The 15948-nt window shown below is 40.8% G+C and overlaps 1 protein-coding gene across 1 annotated transcript; it reads left to right on the top strand.

Annotated features, from left to right (window-relative positions):
• The first annotated feature begins 8931 nt into the window (after window positions 1–8931).
• On the top strand, window positions 8932–14492 carry prdm8b (PR domain containing 8b). Its single transcript, XM_063042208.1, has 5 exons — window positions 8932–9142; window positions 10290–10377; window positions 10728–10963; window positions 11838–12069; window positions 12669–14492. Exons 2-5 carry the CDS (start codon window positions 10311–10313, stop codon window positions 13922–13924), a joined length of 1791 nt encoding a protein of 596 aa, XP_062898278.1. The 5' UTR covers window positions 8932–9142; window positions 10290–10310; the 3' UTR covers window positions 13925–14492.
• The last annotated feature ends 1456 nt before the right edge of the window (window positions 14493–15948 follow it).

Genomic DNA, 15948 nt, shown 5'->3' with positions numbered 1-15948 from the left:
TACAGAATTCCCTAAAAGTGTCGTCACAGGGAGATAGGGTCGTAAAGAGAGCTTTTGGTACATTGGGCTTTATTAATCAAAGTATTGAGTAGAAGAGCTGGAATGTTATGATGAGGTTGTATAAGGTATCGGTGAGGCCGAATCTGGAGTATTGTGTTCAGTTTTGGTCACCAAATTACAGGAAGGATATAAATAAGGTTGAAAGAGTGCAGAGAAGGTTTACAAGGATGTTGCCGGGACTTGAGAAACTCAGTCACAGAGAAAGGTTGAATAGGTTAGGACTTTATTCCCTGGAGCGTAGAAGAATGAGGGGAGATTTGATAGAGGTATATAAAATTATGATGGGTATAGATAGAGTGAATGCAAGCAGGCTTTTTCCACTGAGGCAAGGGGAGAAAAAAACCAGAGGACATGGGTTAAGGGTGAGGGGGGAAAAGTTTAAAGGGAACATTAGGGGGGGCTTCTTCACACAGAGAGTGGTGGGAGTGTGGAATGAGCTGCCAGACGAGGTGGTAAATGCAGGTTCTTTTGTAACATTTAAGAATAAATTGGACAGATACATGGATGGGAGGTGTATGGAGGGATATGGTCCGTGTGCAGGTCAGTGGGACTAGGCAGAAAATGGTTCGGCACAGCCAAGAAGGGCCAAAAGGCCTGTTTCTGTGCTGTAGTTTCTATGGTTTCTATGAGTGAGTATGGAGTGCCCAGTCCTCACCATTTAAAGCCATATTTCTGCTATTTCCTCTGCTCACTCCGCTATTTCTACCCGCAGCTTACCAACCGTATCTGTATTCTTCTGGGCTCTGCTCTTACCTGATATTGTGCTATTTCACTAGTACAATCTATCACCCTCAGTTATGCATCTTATTCCTCTCTTCTGTCTCATCTTCCTTAACGTTGGGGATATTGTCCCCAGTCTTTTCCAGTTTCAATATGTCCTTCTTGAATTGGTGCATCCTGGCCGAAATCCCCAAACCTGCTGCCTACACCTTGCCTTAAGCCAAACATTAACTCGTTCTATCTTCCTGTTTTTACCCTTGCTGGGGCGTATTACGACGAATAATCTAGAAATGGAATCTTCAACCCTAGCTCCCTAAAGACCCACCGTAGAATCTCAGTAGTCGTTATGCTGTTGGTGCGGAGGCAGTACGTCATTCTCATGTTCAATCATAGGCGTGAAAATACAGCAGAACTTTAATCGAAGAAATGCAATCAAGAACTTGAAGTAGGTCCGGTCTGTCATACTTGAATCGCTCTGTAGCGCTGCAACCGGTATATTCATGGGGGTGGAAGATGGGTGGCGGCCGCGGCAGAAGCGCTAATGATCTGAGACTGGTGACTCGTTCATGCTTATATTGCGTAACTGAATTTTAATTGATAACTAGCCAAAAGAATGTCATAACTGATCACATAAAATGTACGCGGCACGTGTAAATTTAATCGGTTTTACTAATTTGGGAGTGGAGCGTTTTAAACCGTAATGTGTCAGTCACGGGCAAGTAAGCAAAGATCAGAATGCATCAGCCCTTGACTGCGCTTTGGATGCCGTACTTTCAATTCTTCTGCCCTCTAAAAAAACAAAATCTAGCCTAGTGCAGGATAATACATTTCATGATTACATTGTTGTTACGTTGCTCACTTTAAAATATACCCATATCGCTTTCCGCTTGTATTTTATTATTATGGTCCATTGCATCGTCGAATCGTGATTTAGTAGTAGTCCACTTGAAAACAGAACAAAACTCTGCCAGTACTGGAAATCTAAAGACGGAAAATGGAGACTGCATGTGCTGGAATCTGGGGCAACAGTAGTGTCCCGACCAGAATTATCGACTATTACTCCCTAACAAACGCTGCCTGGTCCGCCGAGTTCCTCCAGCATCGTGTTTGTTGCTCCAAAACCGAAAATGCTTGAAATAATCGGAAGAGAAAGGTCCGTTTCTCTTCCCGCGGATGCGAGCTGACCTGCTGAATATTTTCAGCATTTTATGATCGTCCATTTGTTGTAGATAGTCAGATATTCTTGACTCTGGGGTATGACATTTACCCCAGATACTGCACAATGTGACTAGTGTTTAAATTGCGTTTCTTGCGTTTTAAGTACAATGTAGACGCCGGGTTCATTAATACCAAAGGTTAGATGTTTAACATTTACCCATTAAAGTATGTCCAAGTTACTGCAGAACCCTACAGATCCATGTTTCCATGCCAATGCCACTTTGAAAGCCAATCGTTTTGTTTTCAAGGACTCTTTGAGCAAACTGAAGACAAAGCCGAGCTCTTTACGGGGGCTGGGGTGGGGAGAGAGAGATTAGAAATTGAAATTGTTTTTGACTCTAAGATTAGAGGGGCACTTGGGTGCCAAGAAGAGTTCAAGAATTAGCCATGTATGACCTGGCAACGGTTTGCTCTCAATGCTCAACGTCTTGATAATGACTTTATCTGAAGCAAATCCATTTTCTCTCTAAGCGTTAGGAGGAGATGCCGAACTTACACCACGTGTTACAGTTGATCATTCTGGATCACTTGAAGAATAGTTATAGGAAGGAAGCGTTCACCTCCTCGTCCCTGTACATTATAGCTACCCTTCTCCGCGCAATGACGTAACTTTCCAGATGGCGGTGCAGCTTGTTTAGTGAAATGCTAGGCAGATCCAGGTGTAAGGTAAGAACTGAAATCCTGGTTTATCACGGGAACATGATTGATCCAGCACTACGTGGTTGCTTACAATCAAAGGGTAAGTCTATTTCTGTATGTCCTATACAAGTCTTTATTACAGAAAAGAAAAATACATTTCACATCACTTAACATTAAGGAACTCGATAAACCAGGTGCAATGGAAAAAAGTTACTTTAATATTAATAAAGGAGTATTAATATACTTTTCTTGTCATTATACAAATTTTTACTACTTTAGAGATTTTATATGTATGCAACAATAGCATGACCGTAAGGCTAAGGCTTCCTAATGAACGTCCCCCCTCCCCCGCCTTGAGCTTTATCTCTTGCCAATCGATGTACATAAATATTGCTTTTCTGGTATCTAACTTTAAGTTTAAGATACAATGGTTGCTAGTCAGGAGTTACTGTAGCTACCAAAATTAAAGAAATAGTAAGTTGTGGTCATTTGAAGTTATCTTTTGTTTCAAGGAACGATATATTTTATTTACATTGTTAGACTCGGATATGATCTAATTATATAGTTGGAGACCCTCTTGGTGCTGCGATTAATCTTGAACAAATTAATTTAAACGACTCCGAATGCTGTATATACTAGGTTACACTCTGATATGGAACTCTTAGTTACGTCACTAAATTAAACCTGAATTTACAGAAAGCAACTAGTCTAAAAATCCAACTTCCGCGTCCGTACAATATACAGTATTGACCATTTCCACTAAGTAAGGGGAGGTTTTTATTTGTTCCTACTTGAAAACAAAGATACTAAAGGCAAACTGCGGAGAAAATATATTTGCTCATTACTGAACAGAGGAAGTGTCATTTGAATTCTAACAATCAAATTATTCAGCAGATTGGTTGCCTCGAAACGAGTGAATAGATGCAGGCGCGTTTAATTATATTGCTACTGGGAGAGGACAAAAGCCTCAATTGAATACTTTGGAAAGAACAGTATTTACACTTTTTTTTAAACAAAGTACCATACTCAACATTGGAAATATTTTATTATACGGCTTAATTGAGTGCACATGAAAGGTATGCTTGATTGTTTAGGGCATTGACTTTACTCGCATTGTGAATATACTAAATATTGAGTCACGGTACTTAAAGTGTATTTTTCCAATCATTTTGGATAATCCTTGAATATATGCTGAGAACAGATATTAATACAAGTATGGGTCTGGATTCGGCTATCCATCCAAGCATTTTCAAATAATATGGGAACTGAAAATATAGCGCTTTTCTGGCATTGCATTTGGGGCGTGCCGCACACTTATTTGAAAACAAACTTTTCAGGTGAGATATTATGATAGTCGGGCCGGATAGGACTTGAAATTAGTGAGATAATAAAAGCGCTTGAAAAGTTGTTGCACGCAAGTTACAGTATTTACCATCGGGAATTTGGTAGTTAGTTGTCGTCCAGAATCATTGTTAGTTATAAGCACGGGGCATATAAATGCATATTTATTTTAAAAGTCTCTACACTTTGTTTTCTAATTCAAATAGTCTTCATTACAGAGACCCTCTGGTTTATTTTTAAACTTGTCCGTATACGACAATTCAAATTTAATAGTTAAGTTCAAGTTATATGTAACCGGATAAGTTCACATTCGTATCATGAAAAGCGATATGCTGCATGTGACATTCTGAAATGAAATGAAAACAGTTTCTATTATGAGGGATGTATGGATTTTAGTTGGTGTTACTTACATGAAAAACTAAACACTTGAATAAGCAAAATAGTAGCATTGCGGTTAGCGCGACGCTGTTACAGCGCGGGGCGTCGGAGTTTGGAATTCAATTCCAACGTCATTTGTAAGAGGTCTATACGTCCTCCCCGTGACCGCGTGGGTTTTCTCCGGGTGATCCGGTTTCCTCCGACATTCCAAAGAAGTACCGGTTAGTCGGTTAATTGGCCATTGTAAATTGTCCCGTTATGAAGCTAGGGATAAATCGGGAGTTGCTGGGCGGCGGGGCACCAATTCGGCACTGTATTCCAAACAATAAATATAAATAAAATAATCGTTTTGCATTGAACATGCAACTATCTTGTCACGAGGTATTTCTTCCCGTTCAACTGTATTGCACGATGCATCAGGTCAGACTGAGTGAGCATTGCCAAACAGTAACTGACTCCCAGATTTTTGCTTACGAAATATTAAATTCGAAACTAATGCACACTGTAATATATGTTTACAGACAATATACGTTTCTCTTATGCGTCTCGATCAATGCGATGTTTATACATTAGGAGGTGAGTTAACTGTATTCATGGCCATTACTTCATTCACGTTTATATACTGTTTATTCGAAAAGTAAAAAAAAACAATTGCTATTCGGAATGATTCATTACAATGGGTACACTTAAAAGATGTCTGATTTGATTAGTATAGTTGTAAGTTATTCGATATCAAAGGTGATCAAAGTTACTGGACGGCTAGACATGCATGTAGATGATGACAGAAAATCTCTGCAGGTGATTATAAAGAGCAAATAAGAAATATTACATTTTATAATTCTGTTATGTCTACAAGAGGAAGTATTCTTTCCCATCAGACTAATTTCTATTAAGTTAGCAGTAATTCATTTAAAATAAATATTCATAAATAAATAAGAAATTAAAGTGTAGAACTGAGAAACAAAAGGTACCTGTTGTTAGCTGGAATTCAATCAACCACTTCATCTTTAAAACATATTTTGACCATACGTATAATATATAATGTATACACACTTTAATAATAAACGTACTTTGAAGTTTGAACTATTTAATAAACATCTCGACGGGAATCATATTTTCTCAACAGATTAACAAGGTCATGATATAATTCATTTTGATATTATGATGGGGATTAAGGTCCCAATAAGAGCAACGTATGGGTTTGATATTATGCTTACAAGATTCAAATGCAGTGCATAGACATTATTTTAATATAATCAGACGTTACCTGCATACAGGTGAGCAATTCCAAGCCTCCCAGTGAAGGGGGAAACTTTTAGAAGTACAATTCATTTTGGCCTTTTTAACTATAAGCTTCAGTGATACACTCATAGCGGTCGCAATTGACACACCGCAGCTGCGGTCACAAGATCATTGTCCATAAAAAGATTAACACCGCACAGTAAGACCAGTGGAGTACCGAAGGCGGAGTAGTTTGAATTTAAGTAAATGATCCAACAAAGTTGCCACTGTATCAAATTATACTATCTCCCTCAATGTCATACAGAAGCACCCGGGCCACACTTTAAAACTAAACAATTTTGGGGGGGGGGTGCAATAAATTTTACTCGTGCGACGTCGCACGGATTCTTGCACTTCACTGACTCGATATCACTAAGATTTATGACTTCGTTCTTAATTCTTGTTGCGATTGATAACTATGTTTCGTTGTAGCACTTTTGTTCGAGGAAAGGTCAAAGACACAATAGGACAGAAAACGTAAATATTATTTCAATATTTACAAAGGGGCAGGTACCCTTCAACTCAGTTTTAGTTATTGCTTTGAATGAATGCATCTCATCATACTGATGATCCTGCAATTAAGCTGTATGACACTAACTTGCTTGTTTTGTACGAACTGCTTCCTGCATTCTTGTAGCCCCTTGCACTTTAAAAATTTAATAGTGTCTCTGTTGACATAGTATATAGTTGCAGATCGTTTCTGTCCTATGAACCTGTGTGTCAAGCGAATGGGTGGCTGTTCAGATTGCCGTCCTCCGGCACAAACGCTGCTGTTGTAGTGGAGGCAGATGGCTACTGATTGGGAGAGCTTTGTGGTTTTAATGCTGAATACTTTATGGAAAAGGGTTTTATCATGCATGGTTGGTCAGAGGCACAATGGAGAAGATTTATGATTACGACATATCAATCGTTTTCTGTGTTTTATCGACAGAAATCACAAAACAATTTCGCAGCAATTCAGTTGGTTGGTGTCCTACTTCACCATTTTTTAAAAAAAATCTCCCAAATAATTTAACCGTAGTTTGAAAAATACTTTTCTTAAAGGAGGGGTCGCATTTCAAATCCCACGCACGTAAGCAACGCCGAGTAAAGCATCTAAAAGCTGTTGACAATCGATTTCATGTGGCAAAGGGTTCTCTTTGGAGGATAATAAAATATATACCGGTTAGATCCATTGTTATTTTGAACAGCATGTTGCCCTGTTAGCATGTGCGACTGTGAGCCTTTCATTGGCTTGCGCTGTGTGATTATTTACTGTTCCTGCAACTCAGTCAATACATAATAGCAAATTAAATTCAATATTTTCATATTCCACTACGTGATGTCTATGTCCTGGTACGCAAGCCATTATTAATTCTAGTTTGATCCCCCTCTTGGATCTTTATAGTCTTCATTATGCCTTAATTCAGCGTAGAATATTGTTAATTCCAAAAATACAGCGGCAGCAAAATAACGTTTTGAGTGACAGCTTCCAGATTTCACACTTGATTCACAAAATGTACTCATTGAAAAGGCAATAGAGCCCTGGAATTGTTGTTTGCATAGCAACTTCCCGGGCATATTATTGCATGTAATCACCGCAGTTAGCTAATAATATAAAAACAAATTACGAATCATTATATAATCTATAATAAGAATGCTTGCAAAAAACTGCCTTTTTCTGAGTGAAATTCAACAGGAATGGTGTAGATAATTTGATAATTGCATTTGTTCCTACTTAAGTATTCATGAAATGAGTGCGTATTTGGCGTTTAACTGCCCATATACATATTTATGATGAATGTTTCTAGTAATATTTAGCTCAATGCATGATCTTTCTGTGTGCGTGGGTGTTTCTGTACGTATTTGTAAATGACAATGTCCATGAACTTGCATGCGTCTACAATTTTACATTAGTGAATAAATATATGCAGATATAGTATGTACCATGGCAGGTAGGGACGTATATATTAAATATAAACATACACATCACAGAAGTGACACATGCTTTTATAGGATGCCATATTTTTCAGTTTGTACCGAATGGTTAAAACACCACCTATCCACGCTGGTGAAATTTTACGTGAAGCCTGAATGAGATGCAGGAATTCGACTGCAGCTTGCCGACAAGTTAAAAAGAATTCGCCCCGGTACCGCGTAGGTTCGCACCTGCTCACTCTGCATCTTTGGATCGCCCATAGCTGTAAAAATTAAATTTAAAAAAACAAGGTTGAATTGTCATAATAATTTAGTAAACTTTCTCAAGTGAAGGCGTGAACTCTCTCAGAACAAAGCTGCTTATGAAACTGAGAAAAAAACTCCACCATGAATTTATGCATTCCCTAATAATTTAATTACAGATTAGCAGTAGAAAAGTAATGATTATGTTATTTTCCGGTCAAATAGAAGAAATGCGCTCCAAATACTCTAAAAGTATCAAAGTTATCCACTGGAAACGGAAAATTGTTAACCTTCATAGAACCTTATCTTTGTATGTTGACACATTGGAATTGCGTGTAAAATGCAAAATTTCCAAACAGGCTCCAATTTCGGCAGGAAACAAACTGCATGTTTAATTTCTTAAAGTTAGGCAGCCCTCTTTCAACATGAATAACAAACTGTACCTCTTCATCCTTTTTAAAGGCCCTGCCGTCAGTTGATCATTCCAAGCTGTCTTTGAAGAGCAACTGTGTAAAATGTACTTGTGACAGAGAAACTGCTCCTACTGAGCGGTTTAATGTGGAGAAGACCTTTAATATGATGTGCCGCCAGTGGAACACAAGAGTTGGCAAGCTCAGAGAATGCATTATGTTACCTTCTCGGAAAAAGAGCATTTCCCCCTCACATTGTGAAATTAGGATCATTTTTGGAGCGCTGTCGATGGAGGGGGCTGTGGTGGGGTAGGGGTGGTCGCCAGTCGGCGGCCACCGAGCTCCCAGCTGGCCAGTGACCCTCTCCGCCGCGCCGCCGAGCCGAGCCCTCATCGCCCAATCAAGCCCGGCGGCCAACATTCCACCGAGCCGGCGTGCGCGTGCCCAGCGGGCACCCACCCCGTCTCTCGCCCGCGAGCGCGCGCTCCTGGGTGCACACCCGGCGCGTGGCAGGTGCGGCGGGGCACGAGCTGCCGCCACCAACAGCGACCTCCCGCTGGCCAATCGGGAGCGCAAGCAGGGTGGTTTATTTCGGGAGCGGGTGGGGGGGGGAGCTCGGTGTGGCGGGGGTGGGAGGGGACAGGGATGGAGTTTCACGCGTCATTGGATAGATTATCTCCACCAAACAAAGTGTCTGCCACTTACGCTTGGGCCCATATGCAACTCTCTCCGCGGCTCCTCTGCTTTTTTTTGTATCGGAAGCACAGCACCGCCGTCACTTTCACCAACGATGCCACTGCGCTGACAGCACGGAGCCGGAGCGCCGCGTCTACAGTTGCTGTTCCATCCTCCTGCACCCGTCCCCTTCTCCCCTCCCCCCAAAATAAAGAGCTAAGAGAGAGACCTTTTAAAACAAAACGCTGCCCTTTTTTCTGGTGAGTGTTTACTTTCTGTTATTGTTTTCATTCGTCCTGGACGCCGGGGATTGGAAAGAAATGCATATTCATGAAAGCGGGTTTTTATTTTCATTTGACGCCCCAAGCGACGTGCGACCTCATTCACTAAAACTAGGCATTTATAAAATGAGCTTACAGAAAATGTTGCATTTTTTTACTCATTGCTTTACAAACAAAACAAAAAAATGGAATCTAGTGAAATATGCAGATGACTGTCCCTTGATCAGGTAAGGTGAGGGGTTCACTTTCTCGTATGACCGGGCTTTGGCTGTGGACTCTCTGCGTTGCGTTCACTCCAAGTTCGCAAGGGCTACAATTGTCTACTTGGCTTTGGTTTCACATTGCGCGAACGATCCAGTGTGACTGGGCAGCGAAACCTCCGCTGGTTAATGCCAGTTATTTAACATTAGAATAGGTTGTTTTCTGGCATTCATTGGCAGACTTATTTTAATTATTGCAATCAAAACAAGCTAGTTTGCATCGAAGGCAAAATATGGACGATGGGGGCTATTTTTGCCTTTAACTTTCTACTTTCCGAAGTCTAAGTGCCTAACACTTTATCGGTCTGCCATCGATGCAATTGTGTTCATCTTTTAAAAAACAATGAGCCTTTTACTATATTGAAATGTATATTGAAAGGTAAGATGCAATGTCAAAACACTTGGCTCATGAAATTCAACGCAATTGCTTGCTCAAATAGTCCAAATTGGAACTGAGAAGCTGCTGACATAGGTTACGATTTCGAAGCGTGCCTGCTGCATAAAATTGGTCCGGAACTCATTCAAACCATTCGAAGATTACCAGCAATGCAAACTCCCCCCCCCCCCGCCCCCCGCCCTTTACAATTCAGATTTCACAAGCTACGTTTGACCGAATCTCTCCCTGTGTCGAACAAGGTAACTGGGATTCATTCTCATCCATAAATAACCGTGTCGAGGTAAAAATAATTAACTCTGCATGCTGCTTTTAATTAAAGTCTCAGAGGGAAAGTGGTGTATTATGGTAATGAGGAGAGCGGACGAAGAAGACATACGTTCTTTCTTGTAGAAAAGATCTAAAGGTTATCTGACATCAAACCACCGTAGATGACTGCACACTTTCCATCCATTTTTATTTGCACTTCCAGGCACCGGAACAGTTCGATTTGATGCTTATTGATGAATGGTCTCGTCAGCATTCAGCCAAAATAACACACCGAGCTGGGAGCGACGCAGGTAACAATCCCACTCATTGTGCTAGAAGCCACCCAAATTTTGAAAACTATTCATCAGTAAATGCAAGGACGAGATTATTATTTGCAACATGGAAGCTGTTTATGATAATACCGCGTGAACAAAAGTTTTTAAAAATGACGTAAAAAACCATTTTAGGCTGATCAATTTGTTTGCACACTCAATGCATGCTGTAAATATTTTAATGGAGTCTCATAATGTCCTTGGTCAAAGATCGGAAATCAGTTTGTAATCAGGGCTAGTAATTGTGCCGTGATTTTCAAAGCTTGAGCATTTTGCCTTCTCTGTCTCCTTAAGCATCGAGGTGACCTTTTCATATCATTTCCTCCAAGAACAAACCTCGATGATGGAAGATCCAAATGCTCACAAGGGGTTTTGGGAGAGCGATGCGAGCAGGGCCGTCCAGCAGTGTCTAACCGACATTTTCACCAGCGTGTATACAACCTGTGACATTCCAGAAAATGCCATTTTTGGGCCCTGTGTACTGAGTCACACGTCCCTCTATGACAGCATCGCTTTCATTGCTCTGAAGTCAGCCGACAAAAGGACGGTGCCCTACATTTTTAGGGTAGGATTCATTTTATTTCTCTGTGCTCATCATATCCCTTTCATGATTTCGTCTTTTGTCTCGCCAGTTAAACGTTTCGTGCGCTCGTTACATTTTTAAACGTTCTGTTTATCACCAACAGATTTGCATATGGGCCCATATTGTATTCCCTCTACTTTATACTTAAGGATGCGTCTCCCTTCTCCATAAAATGTTCCTATGTATGTGTATGTTGGGTGATTTCTTCCCTAATGCTCTCGCGCTGGCCCTTTAGTGAAGCGACACACCGGGAAGGTGGTTTATTGGAGGAGAGGAGGTGGTTGGTAATGTGGAAGGGGGTGGTTAGATGCTGGTGTGGGGGGGGGGAACTGAGATTTGGGCGGGGCAGCGATATTGAAAATATAGGAGCGCGTAAAGACGCCCAAGGCTCGCCTGTCATTTGGTTTTTCCAGAGTGACTCAGTACCTGGAAAGTGCTTATCACTTGAAGCACCCCTCCCCCACTTTTGAATAATATTTTCTTGATTACTGACGGACATTCCGCCGGACAGCGGCATTTCATGTCTTCATTACATTTGCGAGCGAGTCAGCGTGATTCAGTAAAGTATTTAGATCGTGAATCTGACCACGATTTACTCCTAATACACTGCTGAATCAGTTTTGATGTAGTGCATAGTAAATCACTCATGAGATGTTCAATCGTCTTTGTAATATTCGGCCGTATATGTTATCCCGCTGACCTCGGGATTCATTAACATGAAATTATGCTATATAATATTCGCAAACTCCAATACGGGTTGATTTATGTTATGTGGAACTTGGGGGGAGGGAGATCTAAATTTGATCATTGATAATTGGCCTGTATTCACCTTGCCTGTGGCTCATATTTACTGCAGGTGGATACATCCTCGGCAAACAGCTCCTCCGAGGGCTTAATGTGGCTCAGGCTGGTCCAGTCGGCCAGGGATAAAGAAGAACAGAATCTCGAAGCCTATGTGAAGAACGGTCAGCTGTTTTATCGGTCATTGAGGCGGATTGACAAAGACGAAGAATTACTTGTGTGGTATGGAAAAGAACTGCTGGAACTTCTCCTTCTCAGCAACGTCAGAGCGCCAGCCAAAATGAACGGTGAGCCGATATTTCTGAAGTTCCCCACTCATGTTATAATACACACAATCACACATGCGGATGCGCGCTGCACTGTGTATTAGGCCACTGCAAATGTATTATTTAATGTGTCTGCAGTGAGCTTTGTCAACTTGGATTAGTTATTTAAAGATTATTTAATTTTCCTAAAACCCTTTAGTGTAACAAATCGGTGTGTGATATATGTTCATATATTTCAAGTGGTTTTGAAACAAATATAAGTTGTCGAAAGAAGTGATGGAGACGTGTGTAGTTGGAAAGAACCTGCCGAATTGTTTACAGGAGGGGACAGATAGGAAAATGGAAGGACAATTTTGTATGGACAAATCCACAGTGGGAATATAATGGAGCAGAGATCTGCACAAGCACAAGCGTAAGCGAAGGGATTCAGGAGTATGAATGCTAATGTAATTATTGCAATGACAATGAACTATGTATCACGTTATTGATATATTTTCTACGTTGAGAATGTGCACGGTTAACATTGTGATTTATTGCTGGCTGTTAAACCGGTGGACGCTGGAGCACGATTGACTTTGTAGGAGTGAGCAATCTCATTCGGGTGTGCTTTATTCACACAGGAACCTCGCCGTACACGTGCCTGGACTGCAGCCAGCGGTTCCAATGTGAATTCCCCTTTCTAGCCCACCTGAGATTCCGCTGTCAGAAGCGAATCGGCTGCATTGCCTCCGATGAGAACGTTAAAAGCGGCGAAGACCGGGACCATGTTGCTGCCGTGGAGGCAAGTGTCAAATTCGGCCGATCGGAGCGCCAGTCAGTCTTCACTAATGTAGAAAACAGCAAACCCACGACAGATTTCCACAATCTCGCCAGGGACATGGAAAATCCGAGGGAAGATGCTAGGAATCGCCGGGAAACTGAAAGCATAAATGAAAATAAAAGGAAGTACGACGAAATGGAAAAGAATGACGATATAGTGCACGATACAAAAATGGCAGACAGATCGCAGCCTACTCCAAGAGAGAAGCTTCCCTGTCCTTCCCAGCAGTTCAGAGGGAGCTATTTCAGTCTGAGAGAAAACGGAAGGTTGATGACATCCAGCCCAGAGTCTACAGATGCTAAACAGAGCGCCTTCAACGAGGTGAGGAGAACTTCACTTAACCTTAAACAGACAACAAAGGACCGCGCTCCTGAAGCAGATAACAAGAATGGCTCGGTGGCCAACACCGGCCCAGCGGAGAAGCCAGTGGACATTAAATCAGTCCTGACTGAAACGCAAGTCCCTTCTTGTCTGGACAACATTGCCATGGGAAGCGCGTTCAGGAGCGTCTCTCAGCTCTGTGCAACGGAAGAGAGGAAGAGCGCGTTCTCCCAACCGGCCAGATCATTTGCACAGTTGCCACCACTCCTGGTGTCCCAAAAGGTGATCCCTGGTTTAGAGTGCCACCCTGGCGTTGGCGATTCTGGTAGACTTTATCAGGCGAATGCATTGGCTGCAAAGCTCCAAAGTGCAGACGTTAACGGCAGTTGTAATCTGCAAGGAGGTCTCGGTAAACAAAGCCCTTTCATCTATGCTACTGCCTTCTGGCCAAAGGCCGCTGGGCCCATTCAGCTGCAAGTTCCGTCTGCTCTGACCCTTCTTCCTCCTTCCTTCACGTCCTTTTGTTTACCTGCACAAAACTGGTGTGCCAAATGCAACGCTTCTTTCAGAATGACATCCGATTTAGTGTACCACATGAGATCTCATCACAAAAAAGAATATGCCATGGAGCCTTTAGTAAAAAGACGAAGAGAAGAAAAACTTAAATGTCCCATTTGCAATGAATCCTTTAGGGAACGCCATCATCTTTCCCGGCACATGACGTCTCATAACTGAATAAACTTCATGCCCGATTGTAATACTAATTTAATATACAGACAAACTAAGGGAAGGGGCGATTGTGATGACACCTTTACAGTTAACATTTTGTAACTACGAACAACAGTAAAACAAATGCATTTTGTTAGAAATTTATTTCAGTTTAAATACTTTAGGTGCTTATGGTAGCTTGGCAGAGGAATATATGATATTGTCATATTTAAGGAAATAATTTTATTTTAGATAAACAAAAGGTAAAAGAATGGGTTTTGTTTTATTGACTTCATTAAGGCATTTAAGTGTCACCATTAAACAGATATGAGCGGTTTATCTGTAGGAGATACAGAGCTGATGACAGAATAGATGCATGTAAAACGCGTAAAATTATGAACACCAAAATGCAGGTGGGACAGTGCGGAATATGTGTTGTTTTTGTAAATATTTTCGTTTATAAAACAAAACAAATGTACTATTTTGTGCCAGTGTAAAAACAGTCTTAATAGTTATTGTGTTTCTCAATCTTGGCGAAATCTATGAATCTTGATAGTTTATCTGGTCACTTTGGCTGGCTTCAACAATAAATAGCTTTATTTTTACTTGACCACATGTATGTGTATATGTAATCATTTAAATTTGTTGCTAAAATATTTTAACTCAGTAATGCCCAAAATTAATATAGTTTCTACACAATGCCGATATTTTTAGAAACATTATGCGCAGAAAGTAGATTGCCATAGACAAGTTCATCATAAAATAAGTAAAAGCGTGGTATCAGAACCAGACACATAGTCGTGTAAATACTAAAGGCGCTGCCTACAGCAGAACTGTTGAATGTTTTCTCGTTCAAATTACCATAATTTCAGAAAAAAAATGCTGCTGCGTGGGTTGAAATAGATACCGATTTGCTCAAGTTACTGAGTTTGTATTAGACTGGGACAATCCTGGTTCAAACGTAACGAAGAAATAATGTTCTCAGATAAACTTGAAGAAATCTTAAGAGTCAGAGTGAGTGAAAATCTGCAAAGAAAGTGTCTAAAGTTGTACAAAACTTTCCAATCTACGCGACCCCTTCTCCTAGCGCGCGCGCCACACAGACACACACACACACACACACACACACACACACACACACACACGCACACACACACGCACACACAAACACAGAATACAGAAGATCAAGAGGAAGAACCACTGTTGGTGCGTAATCAGCTCTGAATCTCGATTCTCACCAAGACCACCAAAAATTAACTGATAATGTCTTGCTATCTCGATCAGACAATAAATACAAGGTTTTATTGAAGCCAGTGGTACAAGTCAGTCTTTGGGACGAATGAAGGGAATAACAAGAAGAACATGGGGTATAATGTATTTCTTTAATTTAAAAACTCTGTGCCTGTTATAACTTTAGTAGGGAAACTTTTTTGGCAGAATACACTACTGAAACACTTCTAAAATGTATTTTCTAAACTTAATTATATTCTTCGCTCTTTTTAAAATTTCTGTAAGTAAAATATAATTTGATCAATTTATTCACGGCACTTTTGACATATTTCAGTTGCTTTATTTTGAACATTTTTATTACCCCGGAGATGGTTATTTTGTTAGAGGGGGAATTTCCTTAGTCCAATTATACAATGTACTGCATGTATAACTCTAAGTGTTTAGCAATCTGAAACTAAACCAAAATAGAAACTGCTACAAATAGATATCAAGAAAGGGAGTATCTAATGGGGGATATAGGGGCAAATGTCTCCGAAATGGGGAGAAATAGGGGGTTGGGGACGTCTAACCACTGAGCAAAAGAATGGGGATGATAGAGGAAGGTAGCTGCCCCTTACGAGAATTCTATTAGCTTTAATACTTGTTGTAAAATGATTTTATTGTGTAACAAAGAAAGACAATTTTACAGACAGGGCGAAGATTCACAGACCAAACAGGGTTTTAAAACCACTTTCTGTGATTGTTAGAAACATAGCAAAAGAGTACTGTTGCACACCACTCTACTTTGACTACATCCCTCCAGGGGGTAGTCTTATTCATCC

The sequence above is a fragment of the Mobula hypostoma genome, chromosome 3, assembly GCF_963921235.1.
Source record: "Mobula hypostoma chromosome 3, sMobHyp1.1, whole genome shotgun sequence".
NCBI lineage: Eukaryota > Metazoa > Chordata > Chondrichthyes > Myliobatiformes > Myliobatidae > Mobula > Mobula hypostoma.
Note: the sequence above shows the minus strand (reverse complement) of the source record. Positions and strands in the feature narration are given on the sequence as shown.

Excerpts from the sequence above, each read along its gene's own strand:
- prdm8b (XM_063042208.1), top strand. The coding sequence starts at position 10,311 with ATGCTTATTGATGAATGGTCTCGTCAGCATTCAGCCAAAATAACACAC. Across the intron at positions 10,378-10,727 it reads CCGAGCTGGGAGCGACGCAG|AACAAACCTCGATGATGGAA; the intron begins GTAACAATCCCA and ends ATTTCCTCCAAG. Across the intron at positions 12,070-12,668 it reads AGCGCCAGCCAAAATGAACG|GAACCTCGCCGTACACGTGC; the intron begins GTGAGCCGATAT and ends TTATTCACACAG.